The 19,666-nt window shown below is 47.7% G+C and overlaps 2 protein-coding genes across 3 annotated transcripts in view; one reads left to right on the top strand and one right to left on the bottom strand.

Moving 5' to 3' along the window:
- FBH1 (F-box DNA helicase 1) overlaps positions 1 to 7,045 on the bottom strand; it is a 45,344-nt gene extending 38,299 nt beyond the window's left edge. Inside the window, exon 1 of the mRNA XM_082838099.1 lies at positions 6,976 to 7,045. Coding sequence (XP_082694225.1) covers position 6,976 — 1 coding nt within the window. The 5' untranslated portion in view covers positions 6,977 to 7,045. The remainder of the gene's footprint in view (positions 1 to 6,975) is intronic.
- Positions 7,046 to 7,712: 667 nt separating this feature from the next.
- Positions 7,713 to 18,806, top strand: ANKRD16 (ankyrin repeat domain 16). Of its 2 annotated transcripts, none has more exons than XM_082840565.1 (7): positions 7,713 to 8,035; positions 9,923 to 10,143; positions 11,670 to 11,712; positions 14,703 to 14,811; positions 15,302 to 15,463; positions 16,567 to 16,645; positions 18,557 to 18,806. In XM_082840565.1, the coding sequence occupies exons 1-7, from the start codon at positions 7,716 to 7,718 to the stop codon at positions 18,631 to 18,633; spliced, it is 1,011 nt and encodes a 336-aa protein (XP_082696691.1). In that variant the 5' UTR covers positions 7,713 to 7,715; the 3' UTR covers positions 18,634 to 18,806. The 2 variants fall into 2 exon arrangements, with proteins under 2 accessions (XP_082696691.1, XP_082696690.1); XM_082840564.1 differs by lacking the exon at positions 18,557 to 18,806 and adding an exon at positions 17,679 to 18,496.
- The last annotated feature ends 860 nt before the right edge of the window (positions 18,807 to 19,666 follow it).

The following is a 19,666-nucleotide window of genomic DNA, read 5'->3' as shown; positions in this document are numbered from 1 at the left end:
AAGTCAAAGGCCGTGTGATGCACTCGGATCCGGAGCCGGGAGACCTCCTCCCTAACAGCCTTGGTCCCCTTCTCATCACAACGAGGACCCTGACAAGCTAACATGCAGAGTTAACACCACAGTCATGTGGTTTGAACCAGACAAGACAGATGAAAGTACCTAGCGACACCCATGCAGAGGCTCACAAAGCCCAGCAGCTCAGAATTACACGTGGACCACACTGTGCTGAGTCTCCTAAAAGATGCCTACATTTTAACAGCACCAATGTTCTTGTGAAGTTATTTAAAATTACTACAGTAAAATTCTAACCACCTTCTGTTCTTGTTAATATACTTCTAAACCAGCAGCTCAAATATAACTTTATCAAAATAAAGATGCTCAAATGCTACTTCTTGCTTCCCTGAGTCCCCAAACCTCGTGTTGCTCCTCCGTCCTCTGAGCAGTAGGTGCCCTTTGCATCGCTCTCCAAGGGCACTATTAGAAGCTGCTCGCGTTTCTTCAAGAAGCAAACTTAAAGTGGTCGGTGAGGAACGTGCACCATTAAAGGGATGGAGGGAGATGACAACCAAACTACGTGAGGCCCCAGAGGCCCAGCGGAATCATCTCCAGGCCACAGTGGGTATCTGTACCCTTGGAGACTCTACCACAGTAACTAACAGAAATGTGTCACATCCCTCAGATGTGATGAAAGAAAAACACTGGAAAAGTATGAAAACCATTTGTCAAACAGAATTTTGCTCATTCCCACGCTGCTTTTTCTGTGATGGTCCTCTCACAGAGAGACGCCTCACCGGACCGCAGGTGCAGGTCCCGGCCTTGCATCTCACTCTGAAGTGGCGATCACCTGGAGTACAGCCCTCTGCCAATCACCGATCTCTTCACCTTGATGATGACCTGTCCCACCCACCCCCGCCCCCAGTCAGGCACACTGCTGGAGATTAGACTCTCCTCAGCCCCCCCGGAACGATCATCACTAAACCTGTATGAGACCACCAGCCCTGAAAAGGCAGGGAACATGTCTCATCAGCTTCTTCCTCAAAGCACTTAGCACGACATTGTGCAAATAACAGTTATTTCCTCCAACGCTTATTGAATGAGAAGTACATGCTATGACTCAATTCTGTTGTAATCCGCCTAGCTTCGTTTTGTCATCTTCTTGATTGCAAGACAATTTAAAAAACAAGTCACACAAAGCAGAATGGACTGCTCCTGGTTTCGTGGTGAAGACTGTCAGTCCCCTTCCTCCTTGGCACATGGCTGGTCCACGCTTCCCCATCGTGCTGGTAGCTGGAGGCCCCACAGAATGTGCGTAGAAGGATGTGCGCCTCTTCCAGGCCTGGCCCATAAAAGCCTCTCCTGCTCCTTCCTCCGTCCGCTGCTCCCATCCAGAGAAGGGAAGGGTGACCCCAGAGAATCTTAGAGGCCAAACATTCGAAAAGGAAGACCCTCCAGCAGGCTGGGTCCTCGGATAACTGCTTTAAAGAGCACCACTCCTCCCGCACAATGCTCACACGCTCACACACACACACACACACACACACACACACACACACACAAAACTGCAACCACCTGAGGCTGTTATGGGATTGAGAAATGAGCTTGGATTGTGAGGTCATTACACGTTTGGATCTGTTTGTTACTGCAGTCACACCTACCCTAACCATTCTAGGATCATTTGAAATTGACACAAGTCACTTCCCTTATTCCCCTACATTTGTTAATCATAATTTATACCAAAAGGCTTGCAGGACTTCCCTGGTGGTACAGTGGTTAAGAATCTGCCTGCCAGTGCAGGGAACACGGGTTTGGTCCCTGGTCCAGGAAGATCCCAAATGCCACAGAGCAACTAAGTCTGTATGCCACAACTACTGAGCCTGCGCTCTAGGGCCCGCAAGCCACAACTACTGAGCCCACGTGCCACAGCTACTGAAGCCTGCGCGCCTAGAGCCCGTGCTCTGCAATGAAAAGAAGCCACCGCAAAGAGAAGCCCACACACCACAAAGAGTAGTCCCCGCTCGCCACAACTAGAGAAAAGCCTGTGCGCAGCAACGAAGACCCAACACAGCCAAAAATAAATTTAATTAATTAATTAATTAAAACAAACAGGGCTTCCCTGGTGGCGCAGTGGTTGGGGGTCCGCCTGCCGATGCAGGGGACGCAGGTTCGTGCCCTGGTCCGGGAGGATCCCACGTGCTGTGGAGTGGCTACGCCCATGGGCCACGGCCGCTGAGCCTGTGCGTCCGGAGCCTGTGCTCCGCAATGGCGTAGGCCACAGTGGTGAGAGGCCCGCATACCGCAAAAAAACAAAAAAACTAAAACAAAAGAAAAAACAAAAGGCCTCCAAAATGTACAGGTTACAGACCTAAATGGACAAGCTGAAAATAATAAGTGCCTACAATTCCTGGAAGGAAAGATTATTAAAAAACCATTTAAAAAAAAAATTAAGATAACTCACCAGCACAGGTGCCTGACTGGAGAAACAGCTCATAACAAGAACCCAGCTGGGTGGTTTTGCTAATCTAGAGAAACCCAACCTCGTCCTGTTAGCTCCCCACAAGCCTCCTGCCCTTCTCCGAGGGACTCCGTGCAGATCAAGCGGACACCCTCTTGTTTCTGGTGAGACAGCAAAGGTGCCCACTGCTGGCCCATCGTTACCAGGAGCAGGTACTTCACAGGCCAAACTGCGCCCTGAGAGAACTAAGAGCCCAATCTGAGCAACATGAACGGTGTTGGTCCCCAATTCCAGTGCGACAGAAAGTATTCATTCAACCCAGGCAGCACTCTGTAGTAATAAAACCACCCTGTATGTCTCTGAGAGACCTGCAACAATTATCTGTACAACTATATTTAATATAAGTCATTTATATACAAATTATTACTATTACTATAGTATGGTTTTTTAAATTTATTTATTTAATTAATTAATTTGGCTGCGTTGGGTCTTCGTTGCTGCTCGTGGGCTTTCTCTAGTTGCGGCGAGCGGGGTCTACTCTTCGTTGCGGTGCGTGGGCTTCTCATCGCGGTGGTTTCTCTTGTTGTGGATCATGAGTTCTAGGCCTGCGGGCTTCAGCAGTTGTGGCTCGTGGGCTCTAGAGCGCAGGCTCAGTAGTTGTGGCGCACAGGCTTAGCTGCTCTGCGGCATGTGGGATTTTCCCAGAGCAGGGCTCAAACCTGTGTCCCCTGAATTGGGAGGCGGATCCTTAACCACTGCACCACCAGGAAAGTCCCTATAGTATGTTTTATTAACGTCTTCTTAATCATTGTTTAAGCGTGTATTAACACTTATGTCTTCTGCCCCTAGGCTGAAAGCTTTATAGTCTGGTGGGAGGAGCAAGGCACTCGGCCCCAGCACCCAACACTCACTGCTCCATAAATATTAATGAAATGAATGCATTAAAAGAACAAATGCACAACTACGGCACTTCCCTCTGAAGAAGATGAGGTTGAGGTTGTCTTCTTTGGCTTTGAAATCCTACACTATGTTATAGGTCCAATGTGCTTCACAGTTTTTGGAAGTTCTTTCACGTACTCTCATCTGATCCTTGCACAACCCTGCAATTGTGCCAGGATGACGCTGGGGCTCAGGTGATGGAACTTAGGTCTTCTGACTCCTCAAGCCAGAGTTCTTTCTACGGAAGGTAATATTCTCTCTTCCACATCCAGAAATATTCAAAGCAGCTTCTAAAAACCTCAGCTTTAATTTCTCTGTCCCTTTTTAGAAATCACTGTGGAACACCATAACCAAAGATAGCAAGTATTTAGAAAATAGCAAGCATAAGGAAAATATCACAAAATACTGTACACTCAAAATGAAAAAACTTCCAAATATTTTGTCCCCATTAGCTCTACAAGAAGCAACGGCAGAAAGGAAACACAATATCCAAGTCCTCACTCTCAGTGCAGAGCTGGGTCCCTGCCAGCACTACATCCCGCTTCCCTACAAACCCAAAGGTCCAGGCCCGCAGGCCCAACCTCACTTAGGTCCCCTCACACCCACAAACACCTGCTCCTCCCCTGGAAGAGCACTCACTTATCACAGCAAACAAGGATGGCAAGAGCTTTTCTACGTGTTTCTCACAAGGAAAAGAAAGAACAGGGGAAGAACGGAAATACAAGAAAATAACCATTACTTACAGACTAGAATTTATAGATTTGAAAGGCTTTTTTCTACTGTCAATTCAACCCACAACCACTTTTAAGTATCTATGATTTCCCAGATTCATTATAAACACCATGAGGGCTTCCTCTCTTGGCATCTCTGGGGTCAAATGCTATTTGAGACACTGAGGATTCAAAAACAAATGATGTCACTTGTCCATAAGGCAGCTCTCAAAACACACACAAATTACTATACATAAGGCACTATAAGTGCTACACAAATGCACTTATGAAATGAAGAAAAGTGACCAGTTAGGAAGGATGAAAAAGGCTTTATGAAGAGTTCAACCTTGCAAGATGAGTAGGATCGGGGAAGGCAAAAGAAACAGTGTGTGCAGAAACACAGAGAAATAGCACACCAGTGGTGTGCCGGTAAGCCGGGTTTCATTAGAACAAGAGGCTCATGGATTGTGGAAAAGGATGGAAAAGAATTTGGAAACACAGAGGATAAATGTCCTTAAATATAATGCCAAGGAATTTGGACTTTATCATGTAGGCAACTCGGCGAATCATCTCGCTTTTCTAAGCAGGGTCAATGACCAACCAAATTTACACATTAGAATGGTAACTCTGGAGGCAGGCAGAGGATGAGTAAACATGCAGACTGTCAAGAAAACAAGGCAGAAAGTCACTTTACCAACCAAGGCAAGAGGTGGTCAAGGCCTAAGGGCAACAGCAGCAAAAATAGGGAGAAGGGGAAAGTGAAGCCTAACAAGTTTTTTTGGACTGGTGAGACTGGAAGAGAAAAAACAAAACAGGTAACTGACGTTTCTAGCCAGAGCTCAATGATCACATCATTAACCACGTTAAAGCGTAAAGGAGAAATCGTGTTTTCGTTTTAATCACTTCTTCTGGGAATGAAGGGAAAATGAAAGCTTTCAGTTTTGAAAATGGCTGTTTGTTCTGTTTTAAAATTATCTGTAGCATGCCAGGTTAAGCTCCGGGAGGTACTCTGAGATATGAGACTTGTCCTCAAACGTCTGTGAGTGACAACTGGAGACATAAGATTCAAGACGCTTTGGTGAGATGCTCTAAGAGCAGATGATTCCACTGACAGATGGGCAAAGACAGAATTCACATTGAATCTTCTAATAAAATCAGCCTAGGAATGATAGAGGGGAATGACAAGCAGAGAAAGATGATGACAACAAATCTGAAATGAGAGTTCTAAGTCCAATACCAAGTTTGGTGTTCACACACTCACAGGTCACAAAACATGTCAAATGATCACAACACCGGAACCACGAAACACAGCAAAAGATAAAGGAAAGAGGACAGCCAAGCAGCAAATCACAATGCCAATGAAAGCCACATGCGAAATGAGTCACTACAGGGCACACCACAAATTCCAAACACCTGCACAAAAAGGAATGAGCAGACCAACTGGGAAACCTTAAGACCCCAGTATAGCTCCATCCATTAGCTTACTGTCAAGATCTGTCCCGTCTACACCGAACTTTTACTCCAGAGAACCACAGGGGCTGTGGACAGGTTAACATACATTGTCATCTAGTTATCTCAAGGGGGACGCAGACCAAAATAAGCTCCTAAAGAAGGCAGGAGGTGCAGAACTGCATGTGGGATACCAGTTAAATAACCAATCATCTGAATTTAAAATACTGTCCTATACTGCAAACGTTTTGTTTTTAAAAGCAAGGAAGCTGGAGGCGTAAGGCAAGAGAAGGTGGAGTCACTGGCAATGAGGATGTGGAGGGGGATTAACAACAAAAAGTGTGAAACTACCAGATACCTCAACTTCCATTTGCACCAACACCAACAGCTGCGCTAAGACCAATGCTTGGCATGTCCTAAGACTTGATGCACTTCAAAGCACTTTTACACCTTCCTTTCTTTTGGAAGTGGCAAAATACAAGGGGACAATAACTTTGGCAAAGCTGATACTGGACTTGGTTCTATCTCTGATGATTATCCATATTACACTCAGTTAACCAAATTCAATCCGCTCACAAGTAAAATGAGCTTGTTTTGAGGTCTTTTTTCATTTTATCTCCCTTAATTTATTTGAGCAGAGTGCCAAGCACTAGCAGACCCTCACCAGGGGCTACCACCCTTCCTTCCAGAGGTCTTTATTAGCTGTACCTCCCGTGGGAAAATCGCTAACTTCTTTAGGTCTCAATTTGCCCACCTGTCATGATGCCTTCCTTACAGGGTTGTTTGCGGATGAGATAATTAATGTAAAGTGGTTTGTAAACCAGAGTACAATACAAGATGTAAAGCAGAATTGTCTCCAGGCCTGGCAAATAGCAGCTGCTCCCATTTTATCTCTAAAGGAACTGAAAACACCAGGAAGGTTAAACAACGAGCATCCAGGAAGATCGGGTAAAGAACTCAACACCTACCCTCACGTCTCCCGTCACCCCACACAGCTTGCTCAGACCTCAAGTACCCTCCACCCGCTCAAGGCCCTCCCACATCACCTTAATTTTCTTAATACTCAGGTTAGGGGGAGGGCGACTGCAAACGAAAGAGGCAAAAGGATACCATAAAATGACTCGCCCAAGGTCAAAACAGCAGAGCAGAAGGAAAGGAAACGCTGGCTGCCCCCAGCGGAGGCCACGTCTCCGCGACTCCCACACCGCCGAGCAGCGCCGCGCCCCCGCGTCGCAGGGCGCCTCGGCCTCCAGCGCGCGCGCCCCGCCGCGCCCCTCACCGCCGGCCCGCGCCCATCTGCGTCCGCGCCCGGCCCCCAGTCCCCCGCGGACCCCCTGAGGCGGGACCCGCTGAGGAACCCAAAGGTTCAGCGTCCACACGACTGGGCCCGCCCGCGCCCCCTTCCACGCCGTCGGCCTCACGCACTATGGCGCTCCACACCGGGGGTCCCGCCGCCGCCGCCACCGCCGCCGCCGCCGCCTCCGGGCCAGAGCCGCCCGGACACCCAGTCCCAGCATCCCCCGGGCAGCGCGAGCCCGAGAAGGCCGCGGACTTCCTTCACCAGCTCCGCCCCCGCCGCAGCCCAGGGAAGAGCCCGCCGCCGGCGCTGACGGAATGCGCCCCTGGCCAATTGAAACGCGCGTGCGGAGGGGGCGTGCTTACGGACTTCTCTGGCGGCCAATCGAAACGCGCATCCGGAGAAGGGGTGGCTACCGCTAGCGGGCCCCGCCCTGTCCGTGCTTCCGCTAGGGCGGAAGAGGCGAACAGAAACTTTCCCAGAGTTCCTCCGAGCTCGGGGACCCACTGAGGGGCTGCGGCAGTCGGGGTGGGGCGGGGCCGATGCTGTGGGCGGGGCAGGATGCGGTGGGCGGGGCTGTGGGCGGGGACGCGCGGGCCCCACCCCGTCCCCGCGGTTCCGCTCTGCTTGTGACCGGGACCGGCAGCGGCGGTCCCGGGGTTCACCTAATGTTTCGCCGGAAAGTGAAACCAGCGCGGGCTGCAGCCGCCGAGCGTGCGTTCGCGGCGGCCAGCTGGGCGCGTGGTCAGCCGGAGACCTGAGCGCCCGCCCGGGGCCGAGCCGGCAGGGCGAGGCCGGGGGCGTCCGGGGGAAGGGTCGGGGAGGGCCCTTGGGGGGCGGGGGCGGACCAGGAGCGGAGCCAGGGGCCATGGCAGCGCCCGCGGACCCAAGGCGGCTGTGCCGGCTGGTGCAGGAAGGCCGGCTGTGTACCCTGCGGGAGGAACTGCGGGCTGCCGGGCGCGCCGGCTGCGCGGGGCCGGCCAGGGACACCCTTCTGCATTGCGCCGCGCGCCACGGCCGCCGGGAAATCCTGGCCTATCTGGCCGAGGCCTGGGACCTGGACATCGAGGCTGCCAACCGAGACTACAAGCGGCCTCTGCACGAGGCTGCCTCCATGGGCCACCGGGACTGCGTGCGGTATCTGCTGGGCCGAGGGGCCGCGGTCGACTGCCTGAAGAAGGCCGACTGGTAGGTGGCGGAACTTGCGGAGAGACCCTCACCATTCCCCGCAGAATAGTAGATTCCCGCTCCTTGGTCGGCCTCCACGCCATAGCCCCTCAGCCTTCCCCTATTGAGCAGAACATGGTTGCTACCCTTATGGGGTTAACTGCTCCGATCTTCTGTTCCAGACTGCCTCCCATGATAGAGCAGAGAACAGTAAAGTACATGATCAGATAGAATATAAGCAAGCTACAAATTGTCTATATGTCCTACGTATAGCATGAGCCCCAGGGCGGGATGTTCTTCTAGGAACATGTAGCTAAATGGTTACTTCACCAGTGACATTGTTTTAACTTTATACTTTGAAATTCGTAGTTATAGGTTCTCAGAAATTTGCAAAGACATGGGAGAAGTCCCATGCACCTTTCCCCCATCTTCCCCCAAAGTTAACATGTTAACAGCCACAGTAAGGTAACAAGAAGAAGGAACTGCAATTGCTACAATCAGTATACATACTCGGATTTCACCAGTTATACGTACACATGTGTGTGTGGGGGGGTACTCTGTGTGATTTTATCACGTGTAGCCTTGCATGACCACCTCCACAGTCAACGATGCTCACCTGTAACCATCACACAAAGTAATTGCATTGTGTTAGATCCACATCGTTTTTAGTACTATGTCTGTCCACCTCCTTAGAGGTTATGAACATCTGAAGATTCATAACATAATGAAGTTCCTGAATGAATCCACAAGGGATTCCTGATCTGATATAAATAAGGAACACATCAGACAGCCAGATAGCTAAACAAAGTGCATCTTGCCCACTGGCATGGGGGGGGCGGGGGGCGTAGACCTGGTGACTTTTTGAGGTTTGCACTTTGGCTGTGACTAAGCACAAAACTGATTTTTCTTATGCTTATCCAGTTCTATGGGTAAGGAAACAGTCTTCCCAAACAACCGTTAAAAGGGCACGTTTCATTTGATTGTGTGCTTAGGAAGTGCAGTTACAGTGAGACATTTTTGCCTGTTCTCACCTTGCTGGCTTTCTCAAGTCCCTTCCCTGGATTCATTCCCTCTGTGAAGCACTTCTTGAAGATTCCAGCCTTCATTTATCTGGGTGTCTCCCTCTTGATTTCTCATTCACTATCATTACTACATTACCAAAAATAAAAAATCAAAATAGTGTTGGTAATTAAGTAATGTCAAAGCAGTTTCAGAGGACAGATCCTGGCTGAGACCCATGTAGTTACGTTGAGCTTCAGCTGGGCCAGCCCCTGGGACAGGAGGTAAACAAGACCTGCCCCTGCTTCCGAGAGTCATAGCAGATGAGAAGGCAGAAGCACAAAATCACTGATGTGGGAGAAGAGGAGTTGATAGTGATGTAGTTCACTGTCCCATAGTTGTGGACACACATCAGTTCAGAACCTTATTGTAATCACGCCGTTTCATTTGCTCCACCAATGTAGGCTCCTTACGGCAAGGCACTTTGTCATCTGCTCTGTTTTAACTCCGTTTCAGAACAGTTTAATTATCGGTTACTGATTGATGTGAATGGGATAAGTCTAGCAGAGTACCTCTTATGCAAATATTAAGCACAAACTGTGATTTTGACTAGTTCTGTTCCAATTCAGTGCCATACTAAAAACTAGTTCAGAAACAACTTTGCCTCCTCAGTATTCCCCACCTGTAGGGGCACCCACGTCACAATCATTTTCCCCTTGTTAATTCTCCCAGGGCCCTCACGACAGGCAGGGAAGTTGCCAGCCAAAGCTGTTTTCCTGCTTCCCAGACCCTCGAGTCCTCTAGGTCTTCCGTCTCTGCCAAGGGTGTGCGTTTTTCTGAAGCCCTGGTCGAGCGCTTCTAATGCCTCAGCTGCCCTTCCGTCTGACAGCTTGTCCCGATTGATCTTAGGACTCCTCTGATGATGGCTTGCACAAGGAGGAATCTTGAGGTGGTCCAGGACCTCGTGGAGCATGGCGCCAATCCACTGCTGAAGAACAAAGATGGCTGGAACAGTTTCCACATTGCCAGCCGAGAAGGCGACCCTCTGATCCTCCAGTACCTGCTCGCTGTTTGCCCAGCTGCCTGGAAGACAGAGAGCAAGATTGGGAGAACCCCGCTGCACACGGCAGGTATGACCTGGAGCTGTGCGGGATGCCACCCACCAGGGAGCGAGGGGTTGGGGAAATGGCAAGGAATACGAGCAGCTTTGGGGTATTTTGGCAAACACTTAGTTTCTAAAACCAGTGTCACCGGGCCCTTAACATGCTCTTCTTTCTTGTTTTAGGTGACTTTTCACATACATTTGTCTTCTCCTCCCCAGTTAGATGGTAGGCTGGTTCTGTTCCTTACTAAGTCTTTGACCTTGGGCAAGGAACTTAGTCTCTTGAGCAGGTTTCCTCAGCCACAAAATAATGATAATGATGATGCCCGTATCACAAGGTCGTAGGGATTAAGGCACATGCAAGGCCCTCTGTGCAGTGCTCCACACGCAGTGAGCACGGGACAGCTACAGCTGCTATTTTCACAACCATTTTGACATTATTATTATTAAAAGCAAAAGGAAAGGGGACTATTTCCTTGTATCTTCAGTAATACCTACTATGGTACTGTCCATTTAAATAAATATAGGTGCTTATAATTAAATACCAGGGCTCAATGGATGTGACTTATCTAGTGACAATGTTGAATATAAATCTGGACTACCATTTTCATTGTTTGGAGTAATTATCCTTAACTCTGAACTGTTTATTTGTAGATTATTTTAGTTGAAAGCAAAAGCACCACGGTATAAGACAAAAGGGGCATTAAATAGACCAAGAGTCCAGGTCAAGACATTTAGAACATAATCTTTAGCCCTCTGGATAGCACATTGAATTAGAATACAGGGCTTTTAGGTTTCTCTGAAATCAATACCTGTGACATGATGTAATTGAGGAGATAGGCACACAGTTATTCTGGCCACAGTTAGGGACTAAAGAATCCTTTATAAAACTTTGCACATGAGTGGAAAAACTTCTCTGCTCATGAATTGTTTGACGAACTACCCTGCTCTTGTGGAGAAACAGTCAGTGCCCAGTCATTCACACAAAATAGTGGAGAGTAGGTAGTCAAAATCTTTTTTTTTTTTTTTTTTTTTGGCCACGCCATGTGGCTTGTGGGATCTCAGTTCTCTGACCAGGGATTGAACCCGGGTTAGAGCAGAGAAAGCTCGCAATCCTAACCACTAGGCCACCAGGGAACTCCCTCGAAATCTTTATTATAGAGGATAGTTATTTCTAGCAGGAGAATTAAATTCCTGGTTATTTTGTCATGGATTACTCTTAAAATGTTTTACATTTCTGGGGAAAAAACTGACTGGTCCTAGGGATTTGTAGCACGAAAGTGAGGAGGCAGGTTTAAGATTGAATGTTTGCCATCAGAGTCTCATAAAGACAAGATAATCAAGTGTGAGCCTTGTACCTGTTAAGTGAAAACATCACCCTTTACCACTCATCGAGCTAAATTTGTCTTTTTCTGGGGCGGTGGCAGTGTACCTAACTTAATACTCTTTCCTGGAAGTTACAGCTAGAGGGATGGGGCACAGAGAGGTGCCAGGAGGGAAGAAGCATTTTGTTTTTGTGCTAAAAAGCTCTCATTCTCAACTCTCTCCACCCAGCAATGCATGGCTGTTCAGAGGCAGTAGAGGTGCTTCTTCAGAGGTAAGAACAGAACAGCAGATTAAGGAAAATATTTGCTAATTGACAGTTAATATCAGTGCTGCATAATATCAGAGCTCAGACAAAATGTTCATAAAGACTCTAAGGTACCGAAACAGACATGAACAAAGGACTTAAGCAGATAAAGAAGGTGAAACAAAAATAGCTGACAAACCTGGGGAAACATTGGCCTTTTATCTGTTCATTCAACAGACATTCATATACTCACTCAGCACTCACTGTACCAGGCGCAGGGGCTACCACAGCAACAAGATAATGCGGTTTCCCCCCCAGCCCATGGAACTCACAGACGGGCAGGGAAGATAGACGCTGCCCACGTCGTGAGAGTCTGATGAGCATTACAGGGAATTGCGAGGTCCCCACAACAGCATGGGACGTGGCCTAGGGGTGAGGGATCTCAGCCCCAGTGACACTGATGCTATGACCTGGAGGAGGCTGAAAATGGGGGCAGGGTGGAGGGGGCATTCCAGGCAGAGGTGACAGTACCGTGAATGCTCAGGGCCGGGGACAAACACAGTGCACGGAAGAGACCAAAAGAAGATAGGCACTTGCTGTGTCCCAAGAGTGACGGGGAGGCTGCAGAGGAAGGGCGATTCAGGGCCAGTGGGACACTGGGCACCACCTGAGGATTCCAGATCTTGTGCTAAGCGTCTAAGATACCACTGAATAATAAGAGATTTTCATTTTTCAAAGATCCCCCGGTTGCAAAACAGAATGGATTGGAGGGGGAGCAAGCGTGGGTGCTGTGAATGCAGTCCAGCGGCTATTGCAGTTGAACAGGAGAGATGGTGGTGGCTGGACCACGATGCTGACTATAGGGTGAAGAGAAAGGTCTGGAGACACTTGAGAGGTAGAATCACCAGATCTCGGTGAATAAAGGGACAAACGGAATGAGGGAGAAGGACGAGTCCAGGATGATGGCCAGGTGTCTTGTTTAAGCAGCTGGTGCTGTGTTGGTGCCACCTGCCGAGGTAGATGACACCTGGGGAGGAGGGGCAGGCTTGGGGAGAAGCTGGCAGTGTCACTTTTGGGCATGTTGAGTCACATGTACCTGTGAGACACCCAGGCAGAGACATCCAGCGGGCAGTTAGACACAGATTTTAGCCCAGAAGAGAGGTGTGGGCTGAGATACAGGAGTGGGCCTCGTCAACATGGAAGTGACGATTGAAGCCATAGGATGGAAGTGGTTACCTAGGAGACGATGAGTGAAGAGGAGGAGGCCTCATGTAGTGCCCCGAAAGCATCACTGTGTAGGGCTTGCCTCCTACGCGTTGGGACTGTATACCTGCAGTCATAAATACTCCTTCCTTCATTCAACAGATGTTTTCTAAGCACCTCCTGTGTGTGTTAAGCACTGGGTGATAAGCAGTTAACACAGTTCTTTCCCTAACAGCCTGCAGGCTAGTGTGGAAGCCAAGTATAGACACACAATCACAGAAATGTCATAAAATTTCAAATGGTGATGATACTACAAAGGGAAAGTCCACAATGCTTTGCGGGAGCAGGGGTCGTCCTGTAGATCTGGGGGAGAAGATGGGCCTCTGAGGTCCTCCTGAAGCTGAGATTTGAAGGATGCCTTGGAGTGGCCAGGTGAAGAATGGCACTAGGATGTTCCAAGCAGAGGGGACCAGCAAGTGCAGAGGCAGCAAAGAGCCTGGCACCCAGGGGAGCAGAAGGAGGTGGGACAGGCAGGACCGTTGAAGGTAGGAACAGAAGAAGATGGGACAGGTGAGAGGTAGGGCCGAGAGGAAGGGGAGACAGGTGTGACCACGAGGAAGGTAGGAACGGAAGAAGGGAGGACTGGGGAGAAGGGAAGACGGGTAGGAATAAGGTAGGACCATGAAGCAATAGGAACAGAAGAAGGAGGACAGATAGGCTGTGGGACCGAGAAGAAAGTGGGACTGGACAGAAGGGGGGTCGCCTTAAGCACAGGGAGGAGGGGCCAGAGGATCCCGGAGAAGTGAGTGGATGCCACATAATCCTGACCATGGGAGGTCATGTTGAGGTTTTAGGCTTTGTCCTTTGTGGTTGGGAAGTAGTTAAAGCTTTTAACCAGGAGAGGCTGTACCCAAATTACATGGTGAAAAGATTACTCTGTTAGCGGTGAGAACAGAATGGCTGGGCCGGAACCAAAGAGAGAAAAATGGGTAGGAGGCTGTTGCGTGTTGACTTGGTCTTTGTTTTCTTTTTCGCAGCTGCACTGGGTCTTGGTTGCTGCACATGGGCTTTTCTCTAGTTGCAGCAAGCAGGGGCTATTCTTAGTTGTGGGGTGAGGGCTTTTTTTTTTTTTAACATCTTTATTGGAGTATAATTGCTTTACAATGGTGTGTTAGTTTCTGCTTTATAACACAGTGAATCAGCTATACATACACATATATCCCTCTTGCGTGGGCTTCTCATTGCGGTGGCTTCTCTTGTTGTGGAGCATGGGCTCTAGGCGCACGGGCTTCAGTAGTTGTGGCACACGGGCTTCAGTAGTTGTGGCACACAGGCTTAATTGCTCCATGGCAGGTGGGATCTTCCCAGACCAGGGCTCGCACCCGTGTCCCCTGCCTTGGCAGGCGGATTCCTAACCACTGCGCCACCAGGGAGGTCCCTGTTGACTTGGTCTTAAGGTCTTGGACTTGACAAAGATGGAGACAAGGATACAGTTTTGTTTAATATTTTGGATGTAGAAGTGAGAGGTTTTGGTAATAGATTGGCTATGAGGGATGAGGGGTGACTTCAAGGTTCTGCATGAGAAGCTGGAGAGATCATGGTCCCTAAAATGTGACAAGAAGCTTAGAGGAGGAGAAGGTTTGCTGGGGAAACCAACCTGCTCTCGAAGAGCTCGGTACAGATACTGAGGTGGGGAAGGAGGGCAAGCACTCCAGATTCTCACGGATCATCTATAAGGCAGGTGGTCAGGAGTCAGCACCGTTGGGTTTGAAGCAGTGACTGTTCCCAGCTGTTACTTTGTGTTTGGGCTCTAGGTGCCAGTATGAACCGGACTGCAGAGACAAGTGTGGCCTCACACCCTTCATGGACGCCATCCAGTGTGGACACATCGACGTAGCCAGGCTGCTCCTCGAAAAACACAAGGTATAGAAATGGTTTGGTTTTATCCCTTTAGTTCTTCCTACAAGTTTTAGATCATGGGATAAACAGGAAGCATTGTTGTTCAGATCACAGGTTCAAATCTCAGCTCTGCCACATCCCCCCCTCTGAGGTCCCCTTTACCTCTTTAAGCAGCAGTGTTTCCATTTGTAAAACAGGGTTACTATAAGGATTACATAACATAATGTACATAAAGCAGTTAGCAAAATAAGTATTCAATAAATAGTAGTTGTTTCGTAATAATAATAACGGGCTCTCCCCAGTAACTCTATTTGTTTGGCACTTTAGCCTACAGCGTTGAATCTTAACCATTTTTTTTGGTTAGAGCATCCTTTGAGAATCTGACAAAAGCTTTGTATGTATCATGTGCCCAGGAAAATGTACGTAGACCACAGAGTTTTGCCAAAATGTCAGAAGTCCATGGACCCAGGTATCTCTGCTCCTTACTTTTGTTCATGTCTCTCCCAACCTCTAGGCTTGTGTTTCTGCTGAGGACTCCCTGGGGGCCCAGGCCATCCACCGGGCAGCAGTCACTGGGCAGAATGAGGCCATCCAATTCTTGGTCTCTGAGCTTGGCATCAACGTAGATGTGAGAGCAGCCTCCACCCACCTCACAGCACTTCACTACGCAGCTAAGGTTTGTTTCTTTCCAGAACAGTGTTCCTGCTTCCTGAGGCTTGCCTAGCTCTGTTGATGAGTAACCCTGTAGTCGTGGTTCTTTTGCTCGATCTCTATGGAAAAAAGAAATTGCCCATGACATACTCTTAAAATGGTCATGATTCTAAAGCCCTGTGGCCCTTTAAATAGAAACCTGCCTTTATTTGTTTCTGGGTAAAAACTGAGAAGAGCCCTTTACTCCATGTAATGTCTGGGCTCTGTGTTCCCTCCTGCCCTTTTTTGTTTTCAGGAATAATGTTATTTGAAGCCGTAAAAATCCATCGTATGAAATTCCTAGTTCCTTATCCTCTTACCGGATTTCAGAAGATTTCTTTAAGAAAAGGGAATTGCATTTACTGGGCTCTCTGATGTATGAAGTATTGAAGACACACAAAAGTTTTTGCTAGAAAACTAGCCACTATCTTTAATATTATTGGCCGCCTGCCTTTACTTGTTTTCCTAGCAACAGGAATAAACATTTTTCTGGTGAACTGCACTCCCTGCCTGTGTTCCCCCTTTGAGAACGTGGGTATACAGTTGAGGGTGGGCTAAGAGCATGGTCTATGGCCACGGGGATAAAAGCGAGTGGGAAGATTGAACCTGCAGCCTTGGTTTCAGTCTCAGCAGGTACTGACAGGCTAACTGGCTGGACAAAGGTATATGATTGCTTCACGAAGGACAATGCCAGCTATGATAAGAATCCCATCCAGGGGAGGTTACGCTCTTTTCCAGTTTATTTCTCCCCTAAAGATTTAGCAAAGAGTGTGTTTGCTTGGGACATTTAGAATTGTGCTTTCTGAGTAAATCACAAGATGTATACTCCTTACACTGAGGGAAACCCAACCATAGTGGTCAGTGATTTGGCTACAAAATTGATCACCTGTATTCTAATAACTAAACGTCACCTACATCTTTAATGATTTATGCTGAAGTTCGAGAGTAATGTGATGAGCCTTCCTTTGGATATGAAAATTCAGTTTCAGCAGTCGAGTATTTTAGAAGCACCTAATGTGCATTAGAGTTTGTGTTTAAGGCTTGCTTTTGTTGTCATTACAGTGGTAACACCTTTATTTCAACTCTCAGGAAGGACACGTAAGCACAATCCAGACACTCTTGTCCTTGGGTGCCGACATCAACGCCAAGGACGAAAGAAATCGATCAGGTACGACCTCATTTTACACGTGCTTTGAAAATTATTAGTAAACTGAATGTAAACCATGTAAACAATGGACTTCTATGTTAAAATCATCACTTTTAATATTATTCCTCTAGTAGCTCAGCAACTTTTCCTTAAAAAAGCACCTCCTCCATTTGCAAAGCTATAGAACTACTGCTGTTACCATGGTAACGATGATGACTACTACTCCCTACTGCTGCTGGTATTACTGTTGTTGTTTTGATTATTTTAAACCACACAACGTATGTGACATCAAAGCACTTTCTATCTTAATCCATGATCACACCAGCTCCCCAGGTGTTACATAGATTCTTCATAGGTCTTCTCTCTACAGAATGTATTTTAAAACCTTAATCACTATAATTTTTTAGATTTTGGGTTCAGAAAGATATATTCAGAGCTAATTCCTTAGACCTGGACTTTAGAATAAACCTTCTCAGTAGCACTCTATGCACCAGTGTCCATCTTGCAAGGGTTAAGTAGGACCTTGTGATGCTTCACAACTCACTCCAGGGCTGCAGAGGAAGATCACTAAGTCCCAGGACACAAACTGTCTCCTAACGACAGGGGAGCAGGACCCAGGATCATGGCTCACAGCACATCAGAAACCCTCAGCGCCAATTTCTAACCAGAATGGGAAGATGTGTCAGCAGTTTTTCTTTCTGTTACGTCATTCTCATTCATGGTGATATTTTCACTTACACAGAGAATTCACAAAACTTTGAAAATGTCTTCTGTACTATTTAAAGTCTCCTATTTCTCATTAACTTACTTTGTTGTTTTAGACAAGTCTCTCAAATTCTCTCCGATTGGTTTTGTTACTTTTAAAACCATTTGTGACCAAGTCAGGTTAAAAGGAAAAGTGTTTTGATCCAGAATAGGCAAAGTCATGGGGAAGAATATGGAACTATGAAATCGTGCAATCAAAAGAGTCAGGGTTTTTATCAGGGGCATCCTGCTCCCCAGTCAGTACTGCTGTAGGTGATGCACTGAGCTGGGTGCCTCTGTCCCCACCCAGCCCTGCACCTGGCCTGCGCGGGGCAGCACGCGGCCTGCGTCAAGTTCCTCCTGTGCTCTGGGCTCGGGGACTCTCTGGACATGACGGGCGCCCTGGCTCAGCAGCTCACACGGAGTCCGGACGTCCTTCAGTGCTTCAACCACAGCGCAACAGCGGAGGGCGTTTCCAGAGGAAAACAGTGAACCCACAGTAATCCACGTCCTGCTGCTTGAATCTGTTTGCAGATGCAGTGAAATGGGCCAGTAGCCAGTGTTTTCTGCCCTCCCTCTCCTAGACTCCCCACTTTGGTGGCGGATTCCCCAGGGATGAGGCGTCTGTCTTCCTGGCTGTATGACTGCACACCACATGATCGGAATCTTTCCATAATCTCTGATTCACTTTTTCTGCCCTTCCAGTGGAGTCAGATGATGTTGATGAAGTCGGTGTCTGGAATCCTTAGAGAAGCATGAAAATACAGTGTACATGCTGTTATGTATGTGTGTGAAATGTTTTATAATCAAGAGTGTGTGGTGAGGCCATGATAATGATATTTAGAATATAGCAAGTTCCTATTGCCTTGAGAGATAAAACATAATTGGCCTGTATACCTTCTTCTTTCATGGGCTTTTCATTGGCATTGCAGTGGTTTAACTTTTGGCTTCAAAGCCTGGAATGAAATGCTGGGATCTGTTTACATAGACATTTACAAGGAATGGAAACGTTTCTATAGTCTAAGCACTGCTCCTTGAGCTATAATGTTTTAATCTTGAGGTTATTATTTTTTTAATGACAAGTTCTGAATTGGCTCCCTTTGGATAATAAAGGCATCTCAAAACGCATTGAAGATATTTACAAAGCCTTTCCACGACCTCATTTGAAAAATGGGGTTTGTCCCACAGGTCACATTTCCTGTCCCACCTTCCACCTGCCCACGGAAGCTTGTGGCTGTCCAGAAGTGAAACACTCGACATTGTAACTTTGAAAAATTTTGTAGCAACTTAAACAGATTGAAGAAAGGATGAGTCCTCAGGCATTTGGATTCTTTTCCTGTTTCTTTTCCTTTTCTTTTTTTCTTTATATGCAAATAATAATTATTAGTCCAAGTCAATCTGTTAAAAAAGCGTTTGCATCAATCACAAGCAAGACTCAGTCCCCTCGTTCAGTGTCATCTGGTAAGAACTCATCGCATGCCCTCACCCCCATTCTCAGCATCGTGCCAGGCTGGGCAAATAGCAGGAATGTCCAGTTCTCTGTTATTCCCAGGTGGTGCTGGCTGATTTTTATCCCTAACAACCAGATAAATGTGCTGGTAGAAACACGACTGGACCTCTGAATCACACACTGTCTCCATCTGCACCTTCTCCAGCTGCAGTTAACCATTTCCTGTTGCTCCAGAGATGTCTTCGTGTCCCTGCCTTTGGGTCTGAGGATGGCCTGTTATGTGCATCCCTACTTGCAGGTGGGACAGAAAGACCGGTCTGGGGCTGCCCTTCTCCCCTCAACACACACGTGAAGCAGCTTTTTCTTTGCAGTGACTGCACACAGGTGTGTTCCCACCCGAGCTGTGCCTCTGCCTTACACACTCGCCATGATGATGGTCTGTCGGGTTATGCTTGGTTCTCCAGTACACGGCTCTCCATTGAAAACGCCCCTGTAGTGTGGACAGGGCTGCTGGATGCTGCTGCCAAAGCTACTCGAGAGCCAGAGAGGGCAGTGATGATAGTAACATTCATTGTGGCAAAGATAGTGGTGATGATGTAATTACAACCTATTACCGCAGTAGTAATATATTGAGAATGCTAATGACAATGGTGGTGATCATTAGTATTATTCTCTCACTTCCTAATTATAGGTACTTTTCTCACTTCCTTTGGGTGTTAAAAGTGGGGCCCGTCCCTGGCCACCAGATCTAGAATTTTGTTCCCTCCTTCAACATTTTATATCTTCTTCCCTTAGTTCATGTTTTCTCCATAGCATTTACCACTGTGGAATATACCAGCTGTCTTGAG

Source organism: Leucopleurus acutus (genome assembly GCF_964270905.1).
Source record: "Leucopleurus acutus genome assembly, chromosome: 1".
Classification (NCBI taxonomy): Eukaryota; Metazoa; Chordata; class Mammalia; order Artiodactyla; family Delphinidae; genus Leucopleurus; species Leucopleurus acutus.
Note: the sequence above shows the minus strand (reverse complement) of the source record. Positions and strands in the feature narration are given on the sequence as shown.

Excerpts from the sequence above, each read along its gene's own strand:
- ANKRD16 (XM_082840564.1), top strand. The coding sequence starts at position 7,716 with ATGGCAGCGCCCGCGGACCCAAGGCGGCTGTGCCGGCTGGTGCAGGAA. Across the intron at positions 11,713-14,702 it reads GTAGAGGTGCTTCTTCAGAG|GTGCCAGTATGAACCGGACT; the intron begins GTAAGAACAGAA and ends TTTGGGCTCTAG. Across the intron at positions 16,646-17,678 it reads GGACGAAAGAAATCGATCAG|CCCTGCACCTGGCCTGCGCG; the intron begins GTACGACCTCAT and ends GTCCCCACCCAG.